Source organism: Aricia agestis, chromosome 12 (assembly GCF_905147365.1).
Source record: "Aricia agestis chromosome 12, ilAriAges1.1, whole genome shotgun sequence".
Classification (NCBI taxonomy): Eukaryota; Metazoa; Arthropoda; class Insecta; order Lepidoptera; family Lycaenidae; genus Aricia; species Aricia agestis.
Genome location: NC_056417.1, coordinates 8,858,448 through 8,884,054, shown reverse-complemented (window position 1 = coordinate 8,884,054; position 25,607 = coordinate 8,858,448). Strand labels below are relative to the sequence as shown.

General features: G+C 34.3%; 1 protein-coding gene across 2 annotated transcripts; it reads right to left on the bottom strand.

Annotated features, from left to right (window-relative positions):
- Window positions 1-1,980: 1,980 nt before the first annotated feature.
- On the bottom strand, window positions 1,981-24,859 carry LOC121732809 (lysosomal-associated transmembrane protein 4A-like). 2 transcript variants are annotated; one of them, XM_042122792.1, is made up of 6 exons: window positions 24,726-24,859; window positions 6,473-6,696; window positions 6,318-6,394; window positions 6,055-6,066; window positions 4,550-4,712; window positions 1,981-2,517 (listed from the first exon to the last, which is right to left on the bottom strand). In XM_042122792.1, exons 2-6 carry the CDS (start codon window positions 6,657-6,659, stop codon window positions 2,417-2,419), a joined length of 540 nt encoding a protein of 179 aa, XP_041978726.1. In that variant the 5' UTR covers window positions 6,660-6,696; window positions 24,726-24,859; the 3' UTR covers window positions 1,981-2,416. The 2 variants fall into 2 exon arrangements, with proteins under 2 accessions (XP_041978726.1, XP_041978727.1); XM_042122793.1 differs by lacking the exon at window positions 6,055-6,066.
- Window positions 24,860-25,607: the final 748 nt, after the last annotated feature.

Sequence of the window (25,607 nt, the reverse complement as noted above, 5' to 3'; positions counted from 1 at the left end):
GCTAAATAATATTTAAAAAAAATATAGATATTTATACAGTACTATCAGAGAAGTTGATTTAATTGGCACATGACGAACTTACGTAATTTGGACGCGTTAGTGAAACTCAGCCGAAAAATCACGATTAATATTGAATTGGCATAATGCGATGAATCAATTTCTTTGATACGGCCTTTACACTCGCGCTTCGTCCCTCGCCTCGTGGCTCGCCTCGTCCCTCGTGCGAGGCTCGTGTTGATCGATGGTTAATAAGTTGCCTGTTTACACTCGCGTGCCGAGTTCAGTCGTCTTTGAGCTAGCAACAATGGAGGACGTCAAAGTTTTAGCAGCAACAAGTTTGTGCGTACTGGGCTTATACTGCTACGTCACTAATTTAAATAAAAGGAAGCTAACTTTTTGGCTGTTCTTGTGGCATTTATGTTTAGGGTCCCAAATTATTCGTTCTTTTTGAAATAGTTCTATGAACTTAAATGTTTCGTCTTGCGACCAATCCATTATTTGACGACCTCTGTGGCTCAGTGGGTGGGCTGCCGCCTGTCGGTAGCTCAAGCCGGGGGTCGCGAGTTCGAATCCCGCCGACGGAACAAAAAGTTTTCAAAGTTCCTGGGTCATGGTTGTGTATTAAATATGTGTATCCTATAATAAAAATCTTAAATATGTGTATAGTATAAAAGTATTAAATATATTTCCGTTGTCTGGTACCCGTAACACAAGTCCTTCAGGTACTTAGCACGGGGCCAGACTGACGTGGTGTGAAGCGTTCATAGATATTATTATTATCATAATACGATGCATTTTTGTTTTTGCGTATTTAAAACTAAACACAACCTGCGCGGCACGATGTAGGAGCCAGAATAAAGCGGGAGGGCGAATGTAAACACCCACCCACCCACACGTGCCCCAAAAACCGCTCCGGACGCGAGCGCCGCGAGGGACGAGACGAGGGACGAGGCGAGCCACGAGCGTCTGTTCACACTCGCACCTCGCCCCCTCTTTGTTACTAATAAAATATATTATTATGTTACTATTAAGTAGATAAATAAAAATATAAAAAAATCTTTCTGTAGCCTCTGGTGTATGCTCTTAAATAGGTTATTATACCACGCAGAACGACGCGAGCTCGGATTTAGGCTAGTTATATATTTTCTATTCTGGAATTCTTTATGTTGATGCCACCTTTAAGCGTTCAATATATAGAATGACTCTACTTTCTGTATTTCGCCTTTTTTTCTACCTGTAGAGGTAGAATTTCTTTACCAGTTTGCTTAAAACCAAATCAGAATACTTACTTAAATATTTAAAATAGCTGTTGTTGCCTGTATATTATATATCTGCTGCTTCACATAAGATAGTTTAGGGAACATTCTCAAAATGATAACTAATTTAAATATTTATTATTAAATTTTATTAAAAATCTATACTTAAGTATTAAAATATTTTTAAAATTAAAAATAAGTTAATCACATGATTACAACATTCATATCCATCATCAACACTTATTTTCATGAAACTTTCATGCTTTACGAGTCTACTTTGTTACTTTTTCAGTTTTCTTTGCAAATTAATCGTTATTTTATGTCCCAGTCGATGTTTTACAGTCTATCTATAACGTTTTATTTTATATTAATTAAGATTAATATCATATTATTATGGTACATATAAACGCTGCCTGTATTGAAGAATGTCAACACTCAAAATATAACAACATGATAAGTATTTCAATATCCAGCATGAATTAAAACACTTACATCGTACATACATACAAGTAATATAATTAAATTATATTATTAAGTTACATAATCGTTACGTAAAAATCAAGATCTTTGAAAAAATGTCTATTTTAACATTGCAAAGTTTGAGCCACGTTTAAAATGGCTCAAATTTTAAAACATCGACAGATACACTACGGTCTTACCAAAAAATATTTAAACATCTATTGAACAGTTGTTTTGAGACCATTTTGTACTGAATTTTTTTCTAATCAACTGTTCAACAGGTGCTTAAATCTTTTGTGGTAAGACCGACAAAGTTGAAATTTAAATACAACTAAGCATTCAAGTAGTAAGTATTTTAAACAGTGTGCATTTCATGTAGATTCTACTTTTTTACTTTTACAACATTGTGCATTGACCATAGCGCACATCATTTAAAATAGATTCTTTTTTTTACTGCTAAGTTAAGCAATTTCCATTATCACTGAGATTCATAAATATTAAGGTAAAAATCCTCTCTGCTTTTAGCATTAGTGTCCTTGTATTGTGATATTTATTGTACTTTAGATACGTCATTGCAGATTAATTATTTGACAAAAATGCTTGCTAAATAAAAATAAAAAAAATTAATTTCAAAATTGGAACATTTCTTGTTAAGGCATCATGTAAGGCACTGTAAAGTCCAGTAAGTTCACAATAAAGGTTTATCGCTTGTAAGGCGCCTTGCGGTATCTCCCCCTCTCCTCTTCGTCACGGATGTCTAGGTAATGGCTGAACACCACCGCCCATAAGTACAGGTAGATGCCTGCAAAAAAGTTTAAAAAATGTAGAGTTAGATGCCTGAAAAATGTTACAAAGTTTAAGACCTGTTTCACCTCTTAATAATAAGTGCCGGATAGGCTATCCACCATTTAACTTGACAGATAGAGTATGGAGAACCTGTCAAATAAGTTGTGGATAACCTATCCGGCAGTTTATCAGGTTGTGGTGAAACAGGCCCTTGACATATTAAGTTGATAGATCATTTTTGCTCAAAATATGTTAAAAAATATAGTTTATTGGACCTATACACACAAAACTATTTTAGAGGACCGACTAATAAAATTAAAAATAGTTTAATAAAAATATACAATATCCAGTATACAGAATGTAAAGAAAGTCGAAACTAAGTGATAATACTTTAGGGTGTGTACGACGTACGTGTTCCTTATACAGAGTTCACTGTGAGAGTAGCAGCGCTGAAAGACCAAATTTTTTTTCACTTTTGTATGGGCAAGCGCCCGAACGTCACGAGTTTTCCCATACAATAGTGAAAAAAAAAGGTCTTTCAGCGCTGCTACTTACACGGTGAACTCTATAGAAGGGACACATACAGACCCAAAGTATTATCACTTAGTTTTGTTAAACATTGTACAGTTGCAGTGTTTCTGTGATTTTAATTAAATATGAAATATCAATGTACTATCGAGGAAATTTATTCCTAGACAGTTGACAGACCAACGTCATTTGGTCGGATCACGTCAATTTAATGTTAATTGTGATCTGTCGTCTGGGTTTGACGTAACGCGACCAAACTACGTAGGTCCCTCATCTGCTTAAAAATCAACTTCTCTGATTGTACATTAGCTCTATCTTATTCTCTACATACTTCGGATCATTGTTATTTGTTTTATAAAATATACATATTAATTACTGCAAGACTTTAAGAAAAACCTATGGGACATATTACTCAGAATTTGGGACAATATTTCGTAAGAACCACAATAATTACATCCGTCATAGTTAATTTTAGAGAACCACCGCCTGTAGAGTTTTGGACTTCGAAGCAATTTCATGCTTATTAATAAGCTATGCTCCATTAGTAGGCTATGGTCAACAATAGCGTGAAAACGACTTGTGTTTCCTTGTTACTAAATGTTATGTGAAATGTTAACGATGTATAAAATCTTCTATTATATAAAATTCTCGTGTCACAATGTTAGATAGCGTACTCCTCCGAAACGGCTTTACTGATTTTAACCAAATTATATGCATATTCAGTGGGTCTGAGAATCGGCTACTGGGTACTTTTTATTTTCATAAGTGCATTTGATGAATAAATAATAGTAAATTATTACAACTCGAGACTGACGGCGACCAATGTGTGTGCGACGGGATAGCGATGGACGTTGCCATGGTGACATACTTATTTAGTCACTTCAATAAAAGAATACGGGCGAAATACTTTATATTATGGCAAAGAAACGTTTGCCGGGACAGCCATTAGTATTATAATATAGTAAGTACTGTCTCGTGGAGGCGGAGCGTTGAAAAGAGAATATAATGTTTAGTTAGATTGAATTTCGATGTTTAATTTTTTCACCAACTTTTATCCAACAAATCAATATACTTACTTAAAACAACAATATTTTTTATGAAATATCCAAGGTAACCATTACCCGGTCATCTAATGGTAACAAAAAATACCTAGAGTGTGTAATAAAATTAAGTGATAATTACTTTAGGTGTGCTTGTGTCCCTTATATAAAGTTCACTGTGAAATTAGCAGCGCTGACAAAACAATTTTTTGTGAGTTGTATGAAAAAAAGTAAGTAAAGTAAGTAAAAGTTTAAAAAGAGTCTCTTTAAGCCCTCTTACTTTCAAAGTTAACTCTATACAAGGTACACGCCATTAAGTTTATAACACCCTGTAGAAGTTACAGGTTTGTATCCCTCTCTTTAAAATCCCATACTCCTTCGGTGACGCTACCTGCTAAAGCTACTTTTGTGCTAAAGTTTTACCAATTTTACATCCACATACATTGTTTGAAATAAGTACAATATGTCTGTAATACTCACACAAGTAAATAAGCCCTCCGATGAGTATGACGGTGGCGTAGAGGTTGTGATCAGGTATGTCGTCCAGATAGTATGTTATGGAGGTGTGCAGGATGCTGATGAGCAGGCCGATCGCGAGCACCACACCCAGGACCACGAACGGCAGCATCAGCCAGGACCGTTTCTGGAAATGACAAGGTACTTTGGTGAGCCAAGCTCTAAAGGTAGAAAACGAAAACCGAATGAAACTATATTATGGTGTACTTGTGTAGCTTTTTGTTCGAGATGTAGGGCTACTGTTTTTTTAAATATTAGCAGAGACCAGACATTTATTCCTCTATGATATTAGATAATATCATTTATCAAATATGTTAAAAGGGTTTCATGCTGGTATTCTCATTTTAACTAAAATGTTGATTTTACGGCTAGTCCGGTAGAAAATAAAAAAATCCGAAGACTGAATACAGTTCGGGTGGGTACTTATAATGACATTGTTTGTATTATCAGATAATTGATTCATAGGCAGAAAGCCAATGAGTTTCTAAAATACTAGAGTAGCAATGTCTTACAAAAGATTCTCAGAAATGCGTAACCACTTTTTTGTTCAAAAGACAATGTCAAGTCATATATTCGTTATGTCATTATGTATGTGAGATATGCCTGTTGGGCATCTTCGAAGTGGCAACGCGTTGCTACCGTAAACTTCCAATCTAGTTACGTTAGTAACATAGAATATCATTGCAGAAAGCAGTCTACGTAATTTAGTCGAGTTATGTCAAACCAAGCTACATAATATTACAACTAACGTTGACTTTACATAACCTACCGAAATAAATAGGACCGTCCACCCATGACAAAATTTCTCTGATGGTACATATAACATATTTGTAATGGTAAAAACATAAATGTCTAAAAATAAACTATAATTAAGTAAGTAAATAGTTAACAGGTGCGATTTACACGATACTATAATGGGGTCGGTGACAGGCGGTGCACTTGGGTGCTGAAAAAACGCGCCGAAATAGACACGTGCCGGAAGTGGGTGTTAGGTCGTCAATAATGTGCAACGCGGTGTAAGCTAAATCCGTCGCAGGTGCAACTTCCAGTAAAGTTTCAGTTGCACATTTCCAGGTAACACACAGAGTAGACAGAGTTAGTACTTAGTACTTAGTTCTGTTTACTCTGTTTACGCTTTGTCAATCCTGTTTCAGAAACTTTATTTTGAGTTTCTGAAACAAAATTGTTACGGCGACTTTCTAATGTTTTGGGGTAAGTATTGCTTGAGATTTAGCTTAGCCATATCAATTCTAGATCTATAAATCTATTCAGTTCAATTGACAAGACAATAAAACAAGGTCTTAAGTCTAAAGTCAACAATCATTCATTGATGCAAATTATATTATGACATCATTCATTGATGCAAATTATAGATGATTGATCATCTAACAACTAAGGCAGTGCATGGTATATTTCTATAATATGTGCATAGTGCATACTCTATCAGCCAACAAAAGATATATTCTTACCGAGAAAGAAGTCTGGACCCCGTCATAAAAAGAAAAAAGTTATGAGAAAAATTATTAAGTTAACAAATTGGTCGTAATTTAACCAGACCACTGAAAAGTTAATTGCAGCAACTTTTAATAATATTGTCTAGCTAACTCTGACCAGAGATTAGAGTAGTTCTCTAGCTAGAACAAAACAATAGATGTGTAAAAAAATTTAAGGCTTCTTAATATTATAAGTACTTTTTAAGTTTTGGGATAATATTTAAATATGATGTACATACCTTTAGTACAGCTACGATCAGGAGGCTGCATATCAATATTGTAAAACATAAGTTCACGGTCAGGATTATTCTTGGAACTGAAAAGAGAAGATGCTGGTAAATCGACATAACAATCTAGAGTTTTTTTTTGTTAAAACAAATAAAAAAACACTTACTATCTAAATCCGACATCTTCTTATCAAAGTCCGCGTCGAAGATGAACGTCCTGTATGAGATGTTGTGCTTCTCCATCAGCCAGATGAGGATGATGGTGATGATGGAGAGGATGATGCCCAGGGAACCGGTGATGATGGACCCGGTCCGCGTGGACGCGCAGCAGCAGCATGTCCGGAGACGACCCATCTTGATACTTGTGTGGTTCAGTTCCTTTTCATAGTTTCTGGAATCAAAAAATAGAAATATTAAATACTAGCTAAGTGATCGCTGATTGATGATGAGAAATTGTGTCTATAGTAAAAGTAACTACAATACTTGTAAGTGTAGTACCTATAATGATGCAGCTCATCATTGTGATCGAAGAGCTTATCATAATTAAATTATTTAAAATATTTATCAGACACTTATTAGCACCTGTTTTCCAAAGAGAATTTGAATTTGAATGTTCATTGAATGTTGGAACTTGGAGTAGTCCTGGCAGTAGCCGCATTTCTTACAGTTACACTACATATTTTAAATATTGATCTGTCTTAGATTCCATATCTATCTTTTTTTATACAAGTAGATATTAGATAAATTATGTTGAACTTATGTAAAACATACCCATAGTGGGTTATGAACATGAACCCACTATGGGTTATGTTTCGAGGCAAGTATGTTCCCAGTTCCCACTTAACTCCACTAATCGTTAAGTTTATAAAGTGCATAAAATTAAACATATTCTCATGAGTTGGTAATAAAATTTGTTAAGGAATTGTTAATGTACTGTAAAATATTAAAATGCCCGGAAAAGATTAGAACCGCATAAAATACTTTATAGTTTGCTTCCGGTTTGTCACCGTCGTGTCGTCATTAGTTCAGTTTGTTGTTGAATTTTTTGACATAAGTAAATAAAATTAAATGAGTATAAATGATTCTTTTATCTATATGAAATTATTATTTTTGAAATCATGGGCGTACCAGAAAACATCGTTTTTTTATGAAATAAAGGGGCAAACGAGCAAACGGGTCACCTGATGCAAAGCAACTTCCGTCGCCCATGGACACTCGCAGAATCAGAAGAGCTGCAAGTGCGTTGCCGGCCTTTTAAGAGGGAACAGGGTAATAGGGGAGGGTAAGGAAGGAAAGGGAAGGGAATAGGGGAGGGTAGGAAGGGAATAGGGTAGGGGATTGGGCCTCCGGTAAAGTTGACGTTTATTTTATCTTCAAGGGCCAAAGTGCCAATAAATAACATCAACCGGTGGCTGCGTTGAGCCGGTTCATGGCAAAAGAAAAGTGTACGGTTCCCGCGTGATGAACGCAACAAAAAAGCCAATATTTAGTATGTAGTTTATAAACTAAACATAGCCAAATAATGTCAACCAGTGGCTCCGTCGAGCCGCGCCTAAAGTCGTGAATGATGCCTGTGTCGTAATATTCGGCTATTTTTGTTTTAAAAATATATGCCGCTTCATAATAAGTTCCTTACGACAGGGCACGTGCGCAAATTAAGAAAGAAACTATCATAGACAAAAATAGCAGTTCCATATTATTTAAATGCTACCTTTCTTCTATTTGTTTGTTATTTATTAAGGCCTAGTATACACTTGCGAATATAAATAAGCCTATTTGTAGAGTATTTTTAAGTTTAATCATAAGGTAGTAGATACTTACAAAATGTAATATGTAATTACTAATTAGTATAACTAGAGATCGCCCAATGGTCGAAATTCGACCTTAGTTTCAACGACATTAGGACTACTACGGCTATATTTTGTAAAAAATATTGACTTTATAATTTTTTTCAACTCTTGTCTCTGGGACTTAGCTGATCTCAGACTGGCCGTGTAAGCATTGTCTAATAGTATCTTAGATTCAATAAAAAAAACTATAATCCATTTTCAATTTGTCAACTTGTTGTCAACAGACTTTAACCATAAATAAAAGAGTATAATTTGTATGTATAAGCTTGTCACTCAAAAATCTGTCATTTCTCATGTGTGTGTGTTGTAGTGTGTGTTTTTATCATACATTTTTATTTGTTATAAAAATGTATGATAAAAGGATAATTTCAAAATAATATTAGTTGGATGCACTCCTTCACCATATAAACTATAACTGTGCAAAATTTAATGCATTTTCCCATTTTTCGTAAAAAGGGTTACAAAGTTTTTCGTTCGCGTATTAATATTATGATGATGATAACCCCCACAAATTAAAAGCGCTCTAAATATAATTCCAGAAAAACTACTGTACCTAATAATATCAACCGATTTAAATGTACACTATTACACATAGCAATTTATAAATTATTTCAAACAAATGTTGGATTCTCTAAATCTGAATCAGCATCTAAAAGCGTAGCTGACATTATTTTGAATGGATCTTGCGAAATTTTAATGTGTTTCCGATCATTAGGCGAGCCCGTTACACAATTTAAAAATGGAACAATATTGTTACACAATGCTGATGTATGATCGATACGCGCCAATCAGTTCATTCACTGCCATGAGAACGCCATCCATTATGTTATATTTATGTATATTTACGTCCGTAATGTTATATTTATGTTTCAATATAACATGTACTTGTTTGATGTGTGGGATAGATAAATTCGTATTAGATGTTGCTAGGATTATCGCAGTTAGTTTTCGATTGTATATTTTGATGTTTATAAAACATTGCGCACATATTAGCCGAACTTTAGAGAAGACTCTAAGCCCTAAGGTAACAAAGTAGGAAATTATAAATGCGAAAGTAACCTGCTAACCTAACCACAAAGCCTCCGGTTGTTATTGAAGTATAGTGAAGAAATTAACTTCTCCATTGCGCCGAAATTCTTACGGGTAATATTATACAAATTACAAAATATAATATAGTTAGTAGTAATATAATATAGCATAGAGCTGCTAGCTTCATGTTATCTATGTATAATGTATATAGCGGGATAGTTGCGACATTGACCTGACCTACATCGCGGTGTGCTGGTAAATGTCTCTACTGTCTACCGCGTTTTGCCACACCTTACCCTTTTAGCTCAATTTCAACGGCTACCCACCTGCTAATGTAACGTAAATATTTTTCCCGTTTCATCGTATGGAAAAATGTATTAGAATTTTATATTGTTTAGTCAAAGTTTTTAAGTACTTGTAGATATAAAATTAAGTAATAAACGTGATCATTGTTTTGATTTTGCCATTCTACAGCAGCTATAGTTCACAAGGAAACCAAATGAAACGAGTCGATTTAGCTTTGCCACGTTTCATTTGGTTTCCTTGTGAACGTAAAGCAACAAAAATAAAAAAGTTAAATAGCATGACGTCGGCCGCTTGACATCTCAATTTGTATCGCTAGCATGCATCATAATTCATGCATCGTCTCGTAACGTATTCTTCTCTAAATAGTCTAAGAGCGAGTGTTCGGCAGACTTGCAGTAAAGTAGTAAAAGTCTAAAGAGCAATGATAGATAACCATCATTGCGAAGCTGTTTATAGCCTGGACAATCGACGTGAATCATAGGCAATCATAAACTAAGGCCTTTATATGCCTTAAGGTGAAACCGCACTACAGAGACACGACACGGCGCGGCACTTCTCTTCCATAGAACTGACGTTTTACAAACGTAAATTCTGATGTTTTAAAAATATTAGTTCTATGAAAGTGAAGTGTCGCTGGTCGCACCGTGTCGTGTCGATTAAGTGTGGTCTTAGCTTTACACGTTCGTACGCAAGTTTCAACGACCTTTGTCACCAAAATACCTCGTAGTCAATGGCAAGAGCACTTGGCAATATTTGATATATCGCTCTCAGAATAGCGTCCCTCTATTATTGCATCTGACTCGTTTTTGTTTTCTTTTATCTTTGGTTCTTAAAATAAGTCTGGGACTAAAATTACATACTTAATTATAAACACTTTCAAGTAAGTTTGCTCTGAAACATTCATTCATCATTTGAACACAAGTACTTACATAACACTGTTTATGTAGTAATAGTAGGTACAGCTTCATATTATAATATAATAATATATCTTAATAATTATTTATGAATGAGAAAGTCTACTTTTGGTCTGTCCGTCCGTCTGACTGTAATAAGGACCTACAAAGCTGTAATTTGGCATGAATGCACATATTAATGATGCCGACAAATTGGTAAGTATATAATATCTTTAAAAAATTAAGGTACCTCTCCCCTACACATCAATCGGGGATGATTTTTTGTCGCGTCCACCCCAGCGTGTGGGGTGTCTTTGGATAGGTTTTAAAAAAATATTACGAGTATTCAAAGATCATTTTCCGATTCGAATTTCCGATCTATTTGTGAAATATGAAGTTTCTTTCTACCAGCTATTAACGTTTGCTTCTGGAAATGTGAAAAAATTCACCGGAGTAGGAAATATGCTCAATTTAAAAGGAAAACTATCACGGCTAAGAAGACTTCATAAGTTATAGAGTTATAGTCGATCAACTAAAAAAATGTATTTGGCGAAGTAGGTATAACTAGTAACTATTCGTTCAAATTCCTTTAAACGTAAATGAGACTGTTGTTAGTAGTGTAAATCACGTTATAAATGTACATTCATTGACCATTAAAATATCAAAAACTAGCGGTAGGTACTACGGAACCCTATATTGCGCTTGGCCCGACACGCACTTGTTACTAGTTACTACTGAGGTATAATGAAAACAATGAAATAGTTCAGTAAGTTGAATAAATAGTACCTAGTACCTACGATTGACGAAGCACTGTACGAAAGAAACACTCTTTGTTTTAAAAGAAAAAAGCTGTCCAAGCTTTCGATTCGCTGAAGCTGAAGAATTCGAAACACATTCGAAACCAAAAAAATCTATATCCTACTATCCTACTTCCTACTATCCTACTAATATTATAAAGGCGAAAGTTTGTTTGGATGTATGGATGTGTGGATGTATGGATGTTTTTTTTTCTTTTTCGTGTGTCCTGAACTACTGAACGGATTTTAATGAAACTTTACAATAATATAGCTTATACACCAGAATAACACATAAGCTACAATTTTAACCGACTTTCAAAATGGGGGAGGTGTTATGTTCGTTTTCTTATATTCAACGATTACTCCGCCGTTTGTAAACCGATTTTAAAAAATTTTCTTTTCGTATATAGGGTATCATCCCAATTTAGTATTATATTCACAAAAGTGGTGATCTGATGAAGGATCCATAAGTAATCGAGGGAGCTCCTCAAAACTTATAGGGAAACATGTGGTGACTTCGGTTTCGTGAGAAGTATTCTAAGCATATGCTACCAACAAGTAAGATTTTGCACCGAGGTATACCTGGTATACCGTGGTTCGGAAGGTGCTGAGAGAACTCCTGATTCTTTATAGATACAAGTTTGGGAGTTTTGGCGTTGTTTTAAGAACAGAAAGCATATTATGCTACTATGCAAATTTCATTCATCATCATCATCATCATCATCACTACCATATTATACCATTTCATAGTCTTTTAGATCGAGACTCGAGTTTGTCAAGCGATAATTAAAAAAAATCTATACCTACCTAATATTATAAAACTGAAGAGTATGTTTGCTTGAACGCGTCAATCTCAGGAACTACAGGTCCGATTTAAAAACTTATCTCAGTGTTAGATAGATCATTTATCGAGTAAGACTATAGGCTATATTATATTATCACGCTAAGACTAATACGACCGAAGAAACTCAGGAAAATGTGGGAAAAACGGGGGAAATATTTTTTATGGGAAAATGTACGGTTTCTGTAAAATTCCTAATTTACGCGGGCGAAGCCGCGCGGGACGTCAAGTAATATTAAAATGACATAATAATATTATTTCATTACAAGAAACACACACAATATTTAAATGTTTTTAGGAATGCGACGTTGCAATACGAATTATAACAGCTAAGAATAAATATGTATTTATTACTCTAACTGCTGAACTAATATTCAGTATTTGCAGACGTTTCATATTAGTCGCCATAATGTGTGTCTGTAAGTGAAAACTAACATCTGGAACTCTTTAGAAGAGGTTTGATATCTTCGCGTTTTAGAGCAATGCAAAATGTACTTTGCTGTTTACTGAATAACTAGTACGAGTAACTATTATCTAAAACACTAACTATTTTGTGGGAACTGTACATTTTGTCGCAATGAAAGAAGACTATAATAATATGTTCTTGAAATAGTAGTTTATATCATCAATACAATTTAACCTGACTGTAACTTTATTATAGGTAAGATAACACTATGACATAAACTGAATGATGTAGTTAGTCGCAATTACAAGTTATTACTAATCACACCGACTATTGTTTAAGTTTCTAGATAGTTCTGAGGTATTTTGCGACCTACACGACCTCTTATAATCAGCATCATTCGTTCCAGACCCAGTGCATTGTCTTAAAGACTTCATTGAACTCTATAAAGTACAGTCGGAGGCATTCTCCATGACGTTGCCTTTGAACCTTACTGACCTTACTGTATTAGGAATAAGGTGCATAGCTAGTAAAAAGCAGATGACGTCGACTGTACGTTGCATACGGCTCTCGTACATGCAAAATTAAGGCCACATGCGGTATATATTTCGTAGTACAAGTGGTACCTGGGTAATATGATACATAATGCAAGAGTCAATATTGAGAAATGCACGGATAAAATAGCTGCCTAGAACTAGATCATAAAATGTCATACCAAGTAGGTACAAATTACGATACGTAGATAGTTTAGTTACCTATTATGTGATAAGTTTTTCACTTAGTCTAAATAATATTGTTTTTTTGCAGAATGTATAGAAATGATCGAAGCTTTTATAGAACGAATATTTAAATTATTTGTATTATAGGTTACATAAATCTTAGTAGTAACTAATGTTGATTTTAAATTGTGATTTTTAATAATTTAAATTACAGTTTATAACAGTTCTAATTAAGTAAGCGAAATCCACACTTCGCTTGTTAAACTAATTAATATTCTGTGAGTTCGCACAGTTACGTTTATGTACCTATGCATAACAAACACAACAAAATGTGTATGTAAATAGAACTGATCACTTACAAGGAAATGCCAGACGAAAATGGGCCAATCTGGTTCAGTCAATGAATACAGATTAATTGGTACATTTTAATTGTCCATTATCTGCTGAGTACCGGCTACTGTGTTGGTACTCACAGTAGTTGGTACTATAACACATTATACTGTGTACAGTAGGAGATACGAGCTTAGTATTTGAACCCTATTACCAAAGAAAAGTAGTAAAAAAACTCAAGAAAAGTTTACATAATACCTAAATTGTAGAGTTAAACTGATAGTAGAGGTAAAACTTATTACTTATTATATTTTCTAGGGAAAGCAGTTGAAAATGTAGTCGAAATCTTCTCCATCTCTGTCTCGAGACGAGTTCTATTTAAAGTTAAGAATATCGTGTTTGAATTTGCATGTCCTGAGTCCAAGAGGGAGTGTAAACTGTAGAGACTCACTTTTCTCAAAATTATTGTAAATTATTTAAAAAAAATACGATAAGTTGCTAATTATTTTCTAGGTGCTAATAAATAATAATAATCATCATAATATTATCAGGATTTTCAGATTTGTCAATATAAAAGTTACAGTTACATTGAAAACCTCGAAAATTCATTTCTCAATTTCTATATTCGGAACGTGCACGTCAGTAGTGACATATTTCAAACAAAGTTTTAGGGGCATGTGTCAAAAAATAAACAACAAGAGTTTGTTTATTTTGTAAATATTATAGCAAATAAAATATATTTAGAACAATAATTAATGGTATTTGGATTAGATTTAGTTTAAAACTACTTGTGGAAAATGAATATAAGCATAAAAAACTGGTTTTTAAGTATAAAACACTCAATAAATTTCAAGGCCCAATCTATGCTAAAAGGAAATAAATTGGTGTAAGCAGGACATGTAAGGGATGTAAAAGAGCTAAGAACTAATGGCAATGTTATTTAATACGAGCCAATATAATTCGTTGAACATCGGTGACTTTAGCACCGTATAAAACAAGTTCAAACCAACCAACCAAAAACGTAACTAAGCATTTAGATAAAGGTAGTCTAAACATTTTTATTCATTCTTACAGATAGATAATAATGATCGGTTGTTGCTGGAGTAAAATGCAGCTGCGTTTATAACCAGAGCGGCAAGTGCAAACATATTGCTGCTTTAATCAGTATCAAAAATACAAGCAATACTTTATACTTGAAAAAAATAAATGTAATTTTTTTAAAAAGCTTGTTTTTATTTATTTTTTACAATATTAATACTCTGGAAGATAATCGGAGTCTATAAATTTACTAAAACACTGATTTATTTTATATACCTATTTTATTTAAATCCAAAGTAGATTTAAATAAAATAGGTATTCTATGAAACTATCACTGCAAGTTTTGTCGTCGGGTTTTTGAGAACATGGTGGTCCATCATTCATCAACACTAAAACGATAGTTAGGTACTAAATATCTTTATAAAATGCAACTTAAATAAAATTGACTTGACTGATAATGCAATTTTAGGTTATATCGAATCACATACTTTTTCATTTTTACAGCAGTTATCTGATGTAATTTCCTAGTGGATTTAGGAAAAACATTAAATTTGTATACTGACTACCTATTTTTGCTGTTATTTTTGCAGTCTACGATACAAAAACCATAAAGACCAATTTCTAAAAATTTCAAAACAAGATTGACAAGTTTGTTTGACTACTAACTGAGCCCCTTTGGTTGCATATTTTTGCCACGGCAAGCGCGGCAATCGCTTTCTTTATCCCCTCCACCCACTTCGCACGCTCCGAATAAGTAATTATGACAAGGTTTCTGAAACAGCTTTTGATTTTATTTTATTATTCGTCCACATAAAACAAGGCTTCTTTATATTTAAAAATTAGGATCAAGACGCTCGTTATTTAACCTAGGGTTGCCGACTCTGGTATTTAATTCGTTTATTATTTTTGACGCTTTCAATTATTAATTATCATTATACCTATTAGGTATTGTTAATATAATATTATTATTCGAATTTCAAAGGCTTTACAGAGTGATTCATTATAATATTATAAAATTATCGCTATTGCTTCTCTGAATTACATTCTCAGACGTCGGAAGCTTAGGTCTTTACCTTATAGAATTATTTTCTATCATTTCCTTGCTTTAATTAAACGTCTCCTTATTCTGTTGATGTCATACGTGTACTTCCTGCGTCGGCATGTAAACCGGTTCGTATGGACATCCTTGCTCTACGTACAAGGTAGATTACGTCAGAGTCTCGATTCATCTCGCGTCGACCTTCGCGGCTTTGCATCGTCGGGATAAAATAACAGCCAGTGTTTATTTTTTTAGTTCGAAATTTAAAAATATCGAATTTTTTAAAGTGTTTTTTTTTTTGTTATGTGCCAGTAAAAAGGATCGCAAGAAACTGCAGCAGAAAAGAAACTTCTAGACTATCAGAGGTGTTTTATCTACATTATTCTAAATTATTTTTAATGTTTTATGAAGAAAAACTTTATATGCGTTAGATATTTTATGTTTTATCTTTTCTTAGAAGAAAGGTAAAAATATGTTTACTGCCTATTGTTATCTTTCTAATAAAATTGTAGTTATCTATGGTCTCAGAACATATACTTATTTGTAATAGGAACAATGGTTTATAGTTTGTTGATAAACAGTTTACGACCTAATGTTTGATTTTTTTTTGGGTTAAGCAAATGTGTATCATCGTTTCCCATACCTACACTGTTTAGACCTCACTTACCTACCTTCCAATACTATAGTTTCACTATTTAAGTAAATTAATTCATATTTACTTAATTACTACATACACATTATCCACTAGACCACTACTAAGTATTAAGGCCTGTTTCACCACTTCCTGATAAGGCTATCCTCCAATTAACTTGACAGATCAAGTATGGAGAATCTGTCAAAAAAGTTGTGAATAGCCTATTAGGCACTTTATCAGAAAGTGGTGAAACAGGCCCTTAGTCTTTTATAAATATTCATAAATTATTATCAGAATACAATTATAAAACTTTTTATGTCTATAATGCCCGAATTATTAGGTCGCTTTTACCACTATGAAATTGCTCAAGAATTCAAGATCATACTTGGGAATCTTAGGACGCTGTTTTGAGTAACCTACACTATCCGCAAATGTCTAGATTCTAGCTAGACTCTAGCGTATACAGTATACTTATAATAAAATGAAACTCGATACTCAACTGTGCTGTCAAACTGTTACTTGAGAGTTGAAAAGCTACATCTTAAGTAATAGTAAAGTGTGGTCAAATATTGACTTAAGTGCTACACGTTCTTAATTTTAAGTAGGAGTTTGAGAGTGGTTTATTAATACGGGCCTAAACGGTGTGTAATGTGTCATAACTCATACGTACGACTAACGACTCATGATCGAATTTAACGATAAAAGTAATTAACAAAACAATAAACGTACATACATAATAATTTATATGTGGGAGAGCCATGCTTCGGCACGAATGGGCCGGCTCGACCGGAGAAATACCACGTTCTCACAGAAAACCGGCGTGAAACAGCGCTTGCGCTGTGTTTCGCCGAGTGAGTGAGTTTACCGGAGGCCCAATCCCTACCCTATTCCCTTTCCTACCCTCCCCTATTCCCTTCCCTTCCCATCCCTACCCTCCCCTATTACCCTATTCCCTCTAAAAGGCCGCCAACGCACCTGCAGCTCTTCTGATGCTGCGAGTGTCCATGGGCGACGGAAGTTGCTTTCCATCAGGTGACCCGTTTGCTCGTTTGCCCCCTTATTTCATAAAAAAAAACCTTCATTTTTAATTTTATGACTACTTATTTCGCTGATTAATGAATGACTAGACGACGCCCGCACCTCTTTTACGTCAAAATTAGTTTACTGCGCTCATAATCACGGTAAAAATATGCTATGTCCTTTCCCGAGACACAAAGTATCTCCATAACAATTTCCAGTAAAATCGGTCCAGCGGTTTGGGCGTGACGAGGTAACAGACAACACTTTCGCATTTATATAAATTAACAGTATGGATTTAAACTTATGAAAGCCACGAATACGTAATTATTCGTCATTCGTCAGTCGCAAAACCCATGTATGGTCATGGACCTTGCGCGCTTGACATTGGTCATTGACAATCGGGCGAGGCCAGCCACAGTCCCCTACGGCTAGCCGGTACAGATTATCTCGATTATTGTTTAATTGAACTACATTTATATTAATAACATGGTTAAATTGACTTTTATGATATTTTTTACATAGAACGCGGTATTGCGTTATTGTTTGTAACTTGCCAAAAATATACCAATTAGTTAATAATAATTATACTCTTATGGCCTGTTTCACCGCTTCCTGATAAGGTGCCCGATAGGGTTATTTGACAGATTTTCCATACTCCATCTGTCAAATTAAGTGGTGGATAGCCTTATCAGGAAGCGGTGAAACAGGCCCTTAATATAATATTTCTATATTATGAGTAGGTACCTACAATTATTATTGGTAGGTATATTTTTGGCAAAACAAGCAATGGAACAGCAAAAAATGGAAAGGGCGTAAGCGACAAAATGGCTTTTGTTGCGTAATTTAAAAACATAAATACATTTCATTTATGCTATGGGCAAATTAAAGTGTATGCTTGAACCAATTTATGTACAAATTTTGGAAGCTTTAATCACTCTCCTCTGTTGGCAAAATAGGAATCCCTTTTTTAACAGAGGTCTTTTTGATTGATTATTCTGTGTTATAAAAGCTGACCAATCGTGTTATGCTATGGGTAGTTCAGACAAAGACATGATGAATACTGACAATGATCTTTAATTTCTTAGCTTTAGTCATTGCTGAGAAGAATCGATATCGCTACAGCCAAATTATTAAGGCGTCGCCTTAATTTAAAAATGCATAATTACATAGTATCTAAGTAATATCAGCGCAATATGTGAGTGATATAAAAAATTTAAAAGTCTAAACTTCTAAAGGCACTGTCTACAATATAATATTATGTGACCTCAGCGCAATATAGTAAAAACAACAGTGGATGAAGCCGGTAACAAATGTTTTACAACATAAGAACAATTATTTATTTTGTACTTATAATTTGAACTAATCTTGTACTACCTAATATATCTAACCGGGAAAATTATTTGACGTAAAAATATGGATTCTATGTATAAATCCATATTTTTACGTCAAATAATTTTCCCGGTTCTAAATCCTCCATTTATGCAATTATTATTTTTAACAAAAAATTAAAACCGACTTCCAAGGTAAAAACAATAATAATATGAACTAAAAAGTATTAAATAACTCTTACTCTATAATAGTGCCTTTTTCAGAATTCATCTAAATCTCAACTATTTCTGTACGTGAACGTTTTTAAAATCGGTCCACAAACAGCGAAATAATCATCAAAAACATCTGCTTCGATGCAAAATATCACGAAAAGCATCAATAATTGGGTCATAATGTGATGACCCATGGCATAATTATGATTGTGATAATGATGATCAATTAAATTGATGTGTTGGCTTATGCTTTCAGTTGTTTAAACAACGCCGAAATCCCCGAACCTGTATCTATAAGGATTCAAAAGTTCTGTTGGGTACCTTCGGATCCAGGGTATAACCTGGTGCGAAATCTTACTTTTTGGTAGCATTTACCTCGAATGCTTCAGAAAAAAAAAATCACTAAGTATATGTTTCCATACAAGTTTCAAGGAGTCCCCTTGATTCCTCCAGGATTCCATCATCAGATCACCACTTTTGTGAACATGGTACCAAATTCGAGTTAAACCCTATACAACACAAAAATAATTTTGAAAATCAGATCCCAAACGGCTGAGTTATCGTTGAGCATACAAATAAAAAAAAAAAGATACATACAGCCGAACGTATTACCTCCTCCTTTTTGGAAGTCGGTAAAAAGAAACACAGTTTTCAAATTGTAAGTTACGGTCTTTATCCACTCACGTCTTCATTATTATTCAGTGTTTTGATGTGACGTCATGTAAGTGCGACATTATGTTTTAATACCACACTACCACAAAGCTGAGTAATACTCAAGTATTGAGTAAACCTTAAACAAAAATAACCGAAGGTTTATGATGATTCTTGGAATAAAGTTCTAGTGACTCAATCTCATTTCATTGAACTCTTCGATGATGTCATTGTTTGAAATCAAGAGTAACTAATTCGTTCAACGCTAATGGTTTTATTAAGTTGTAGTAAGCAATAAATAAAATTAATATCTTCTTTAACTTTTGTACGCGAAGCTTATAAACGAAATGGATAAGGCAGGAAAAATTAAATTAAATGGTTTCATTAATTTAGACAAAAATGTCTCTACGATAATAATTATTCGCATGTTTTATGCATCGTCAAGTTGCGCTTCGTTTCGTCTCAATCGTTCCGTATGAACAGACTGACCCTTATTTACTTATATGTCGCAGTCGACTGGTTAAAATAGCCGTTCAATCAAACAGCTAGTCATTTGACTGAACAACGGCGTTCAATCACACGTCTAGCTTTTTAATTAAATATTTAAGTCGCTCAAAACGTTCAACACAGCTGATTCAAAAGCAGTCGTTTTATTAAATTAGTTCAGCGAATTAGTTCACACTTGCTGCTGCACTCAGAGGAGAAGCTTACTGTAATTATTATTAAATGTACGGTACTTCACTACAGTAATTAAGGGGCGACTAACCCTAATTTCGATTTAACTAACCCTAACCCTGTCGATTGTATAATTCATTTTTATATTTGAAAATAAGCCCCGAATTGTTTCATTTTCTAAAATTAGATACTACTAAAATTCCGAGAATTCGATCTGAGCAAAAACGCGATACCTTAAAATTTTCTCGATAGAAAAAATCACAAAGATGCATCTAATTTCCACAAATTTTTCATTTGTTGCCATGACCGTGCATTGAACTAAGTTAATATTTTAATACATTGTATGAAATTCTATCATTCCTCAATCGACCTAGCGGATTTTTAAAACGTATATTTATCAGGGATATTTATCGAGTTATTGAGAAAAAATATAATAATTTGGCGATAATCCCCATAATATGTTGTCTGTCAAGTGTCAAAATCATCATTTAATTAGAGTTATGTAAATTCGTCTCTGAGAGCGGCAGTAAGTATTTTCTTTTACAGTTTTTACCTACTAGTAACTACTAACTAAAAAGCTAGCCAGTAGTAATAAGATTAATAAATACTTATTGGTAGAGGTTACTTAACCAGCAGTAGTCTTAGTAGAGGTTAATAACCAGTATCAAATAAACCATTATTTAAAAACAGCGTTATCTAATGAAAGAGTAAACGCGCGCTAACCGTTCTCTTTTTAGGTCACTTTCGTAATTGGTGATAATTTTTATTTTAGTGCTGTTTGATTTTCTTATCAGCGTAGAGTTTTATTAGTTCACAGTCTACTTTTAAGTTATTTGTGTAGAGTCAGCAACTTGTTATACAAAATGCTTTTTCTGTGTACATATATCCTATCCTACTATCCATATTATTTCCATATCCATATCCATACTTCCAAACTTAATGTTGTGTGTCTGTCTATCTGTTACCTCTTCACGCCCAAACCACTGAACCGATGTTGCTGTTTGGCATGAAGATACTTTGAGCCCCGGGAAAGTAAATAGGATACTTTTTATCCCGGAAAAATGTACGGTTCCCGCGCGATAAACACGTTTTGGCGCAGCGGAGTTCCAGGCGTCATCTAGTTTATATTTTATTTATTTATTTAAGGACTAATTACTGATTACTAGCTAAACATTAAAAAGAAACATACATAATATTTTGCATAGCCAACAATATTAGTCTCAACTTAAAGGTAGAGTTTATTTCATAAAACTTGTTTTTTTTCGCACGTTCAGCTAAATTTAGTCGACATTACGCTATTTAGGTATGTTGTAAGCGTCGTTTTATTATACAGGTAATAAATTAGCTGTCTAGTTTTAAAAGTTTGTACGATTTAGTAACCTTGATATTTCTTTAACGTAGCGCAAAATTTTAACATTCGTTCATATACACAACTTTTATTTAATAACTAAGCAAATAGGAGGAAAACACTACCTTTAATAATATTTATATATTTAAGTCAACGTTTTCTGGTTTTTTAAACAAGTGTTTATATTAGTTAATTAACCCTAGAGCTAATAAGTAGCAAATAGATAATAATTGTAATATGTCTGACTGGTTCTGTTTGTTTGTTACCTAAACTGATTCTACTGGTTATGGAGAAAGCATATATATTACAGAAAGATGAAAATTATCGATTTCCACGCGATTAACGAATTTATGCACTAACAAAGTAGCAGAAAACAAGTAATAATATACAGGGTGTAACAAAAATAAGTGATAATACTTTAGGGTGTGTACGTGTTCCTTGTAGAGAGTTCACTGTGAAAGTAGCAGCTCTGACAGACGAAAAATTTTTTTCACTTTTGTATGGGCAAGGGCCCGAGCGTCACGAGTTTCCCCATACAAAAGTGAAAAAAATATTTGGTCTTTCAGCGCTGCTACTTTCACAGTAAACTCTCTACGAGGAACACGTACACACCCTAAAGTATTATCACTTATTTTTGTTACACCCTGTATATTGTAGTTTTTTTTTTTTAAATAAAGGGGGCAAAGGAGCAAACGTGTCACCTGATGGAAAGCAAATTCCGTCACCCATGGACACTCGCAGCATCAGAAGAGCTGCAGGTGCGTTGCCGGCCTTTTAAGAGGGAATAGGGTAACAGGGGAGGGTAGGGAAGGGAATAGGGGAGGGTAGGGAAGAAAATATGGGAGGGTAAGGAAGGGAAAGGGGTAGGGGATTGGGCCTCCGGTAAACTCACTCACTCGGCGAAATACAGCGCAAGCGCTGTTTCACGCCGGTTTTCTGTGAGCCCGTGGTATTCAATTTCATCCACGTGCACTGCTACCACTAGTGAAACCTCTAGCATGCAATCACGTATGGGATTGGAAAGCACGGATTGTTTATCCATCGGCACTGGCAGGTACCGCGGCCATATTTGGACACTAGGAAGACGTGTTCACACGCCTAGAATCCCACACGTCCACATAAGGCTGCGTTGACACCACATAGCTTTTTCGTATGAGATTAACGGAACTAACAGTTCTTTTAAGATCTTAACGCTAAGAATAATAACGGAGATGTATTTTTTTTATTGGCAGACCGTGCAGGGTACTGGAAATCTACGATTAAGTTAATGTTATTCTGCAATGGAATTGCGATGGTTAGGGCTTCTCCTAATAAAATATATTAAAATTTACAGTAAGCAATAATTTTACACTGAAATTACTTGATATAATAGTGAGTACTATAAAGTACTATTAAATATGTTTATTTTAAGATTTAGATAAACATTTGAAAGAGTTTAATGATAATATATTACTAGCTATTTGACCGAGCTTTGCTCGGTATTCGATAAAATACGAATAAAATGACATATTTTTCTAAAAATGATTCCTAGCTAGATCGATTTATCGCCCCCGAAACCCCCTATACATTATATACAAAATTTCATGAAAATCGTTGGAGCCGATTCCGAGATTCCATAATTGGAATTTCGGAATTTTCCGTAATATATATAATTCCATAATATATATATATATATACTTAATAATTATATATACAAGAATTGTTCGTTTAAAGATATAATAAGATAAGATGTAGAGACAAAACAAAAGCGACAAAAGAAAATCATTATCGTTTAAATTATTCGATGTAAGTAAGATATTAAAGTGAAGCAACAACATCTTTTAGCGTCAGATGTTTTGATAAAATCTTGAATTTTGTTCAATTGAATGATAATATATAATGGACTATCAGCGTGGGCTGTTTCTCCCACACCGACGTTCCCACTGCCCACAGAGTAAATATTTCTGTTTAAACACATGGTATCACTGCTACCGGTTTAATAGTTAGTTTTTTTATAAATTAAAATACAACATAACTTTGTAAACAGAACGATCACTTACGTAGCTTCAACATCTTCCTATGAACTAATTTCTCTGATAGGATTTCATTCAGAAGTAGACGTTGCCCGTAACTTTTTTGACGTTGAAATATATTTATACGTGGGAGAGTCATGCTTCGGCATGAATGGGCCGGCTCGACCGGAGAAATACCATGTTTCGCCGAGTGAGTGAGTTTACCGGAGGCCCAATCCCTTACCCTATTCCCCTTTTTTTTGCGCAGGGGAAACCCATCATCCCTACCCTCCCCTATTACCCTATTCCCTCTTAAAAGGCCGGCAACGCACCTGCAGCTCTTCTGATGCTGCGAGTGTCCATGGGCGACGGAAGTTGCTTTCCATCAGGTGACCCGTTTGCTCGTTTGCCCCCTTATTTCATAAAAAAATATTAAAAAATACGTGTATCGCACCCTAAATTGTCTTAAATTGTCCTATGTCTTAAAGTATCTCCAAACCAAATTTCATAAAAATCGGTTCAGCGACTTAAGCGTGAAGAGGTAACTGGTATTTGGAAGCTACAGCATGTAAAATAAAATTATGTCGATAACAAGTTAATCAGGTTGTACTAAATTATTAGTTTTGTTGTCGTCTTCGTCACTATGATATATTTACATTATTAACATTTCATTTTATTTATACTTTTATTGCTATGCTATGTAATGCTACAGGAAAAGCAGAACTTGACAATTAGTGTTTAATATTATGTTAATTAGATGAAATCACCAAATAAATAACAAAACACCCCTAATAATTACTATTAACATTAGGGGCCCTTAGGAGTAAGCTGTGAAACCTCTGAGAAAGTTAGTCGTAGGTAAGGGAGATCGGTGCCTTTATTAAAATTTAAGTGTAACAAGATTATTATTTTTTTAAATATAATCATTAGCCAAAAGAAGTTTTAGCAGTATTCAAATAATATAAAATTCAAATCCATGACATTGAAAAATTCGTGCTATTTCATACGTATCTGTTAGTAATTAGTATACAAGAAAAAAAAATATTCATGTAGATAGGTAGAGTATGATAGAACATGTATTCAGTAACATAACCAGTTTTTAATATTGTAGAGTAGATATTATTTTCACAAGTGATAAAAGGGGTGACGCTATATGAAAAGCGAAAATAACCAGCGAGTCACACTTCCCAAGGTAAGGAGTAAGGACGCAACCTATATTATGCATTCAGATATAAACCAAGGTTACGATTTACGATTAGCCAAATTTTGTTTACGTATCACGAGAAGGGTTAAAAAAAAAGAAAAAAATTCTTACCTTTACGTCCAAAGAAAAAAAACTTCGTACACACTTTTGCACAAACTTTAGAACAGTTTTACAATGACGCCACCACTATAAAGAAACAAACGCGCGCTTTGCCCGAGCGCCGGAGATCATCTGTTGTGACGCCGCGTGCTCTACCGAGTACCGCTCTACATACAAATTACTATAAAGCCGCGAACGCACTGAAGTTTAATGATTATCTCAGTAAACTTCAGTGCGTTCGCGGCTATGTTAATGAGTCGAAAAAGAGTTGCATAGTAGTTGAGGATCATTATATTGTTTGGGTATAATATAAATTAACTCCTTCTGGTTAGCGATATTCTACATTATGTTTAGGGGCAAGTTCCTTTGCTCCAGCTCTTGCTCCTATATTAGTTTAGCTTATAACTTATTTAGAGAATAACACACAAGAAGAAATTATCTATTTTATTGGGATGAAAATATGATGACTCAAAGTATGTCCATACAATAAAATCTTAACTTGATGAGGTAACAAACAAACATAGATGCTTATGAAGAATACGAGTAAATCTTCTTAAAAGATTAACGGCACTTGTCAACGGCAGATTATATAATGAAAAGCTACGAATAATAAAAACTAGCAGATGAAAAGCTTATATTATGAAAACAGACGTACTTTGAGTCAATCGGGGCACGTTATAGGGGTACGTAGTCCTCATCACGTAAGCCTAGTCTATGATGATTGATGGGAAATATCCAATGTGGTGGATAAAATCATCCGATGCCAATAAAGTAATGCGCCGTATCATTGTTTTGGGCACTATTTGGGCATGATAATAATAATCATTGAAATGTCATATGGGCCAGAAATCCTCGAGCTGTTTCAAATTAGGTTCGTATAGAACCAATAGAGAT

Bases quoted from the DNA above. Each gene is read 5' to 3' on its own strand.
- LOC121732809 (XM_042122792.1), bottom strand. From the start codon at position 6,659: ATGGGTCGTCTCCGGACATGCTGCTGCTGCGCGTCCACGCGGACCGGG. The intron at 6,395-6,472 runs GTAAGTGTTTTT...TTCTCTTTTCAG, and splicing joins GAAGATGTCGGATTTAGATA to TTCCAAGAATAATCCTGACC. The intron at 2,518-4,549 runs GTGAGTATTACA...ACTTTTTTGCAG, and splicing joins CGGAGGGCTTATTTACTTGT to GCATCTACCTGTACTTATGG.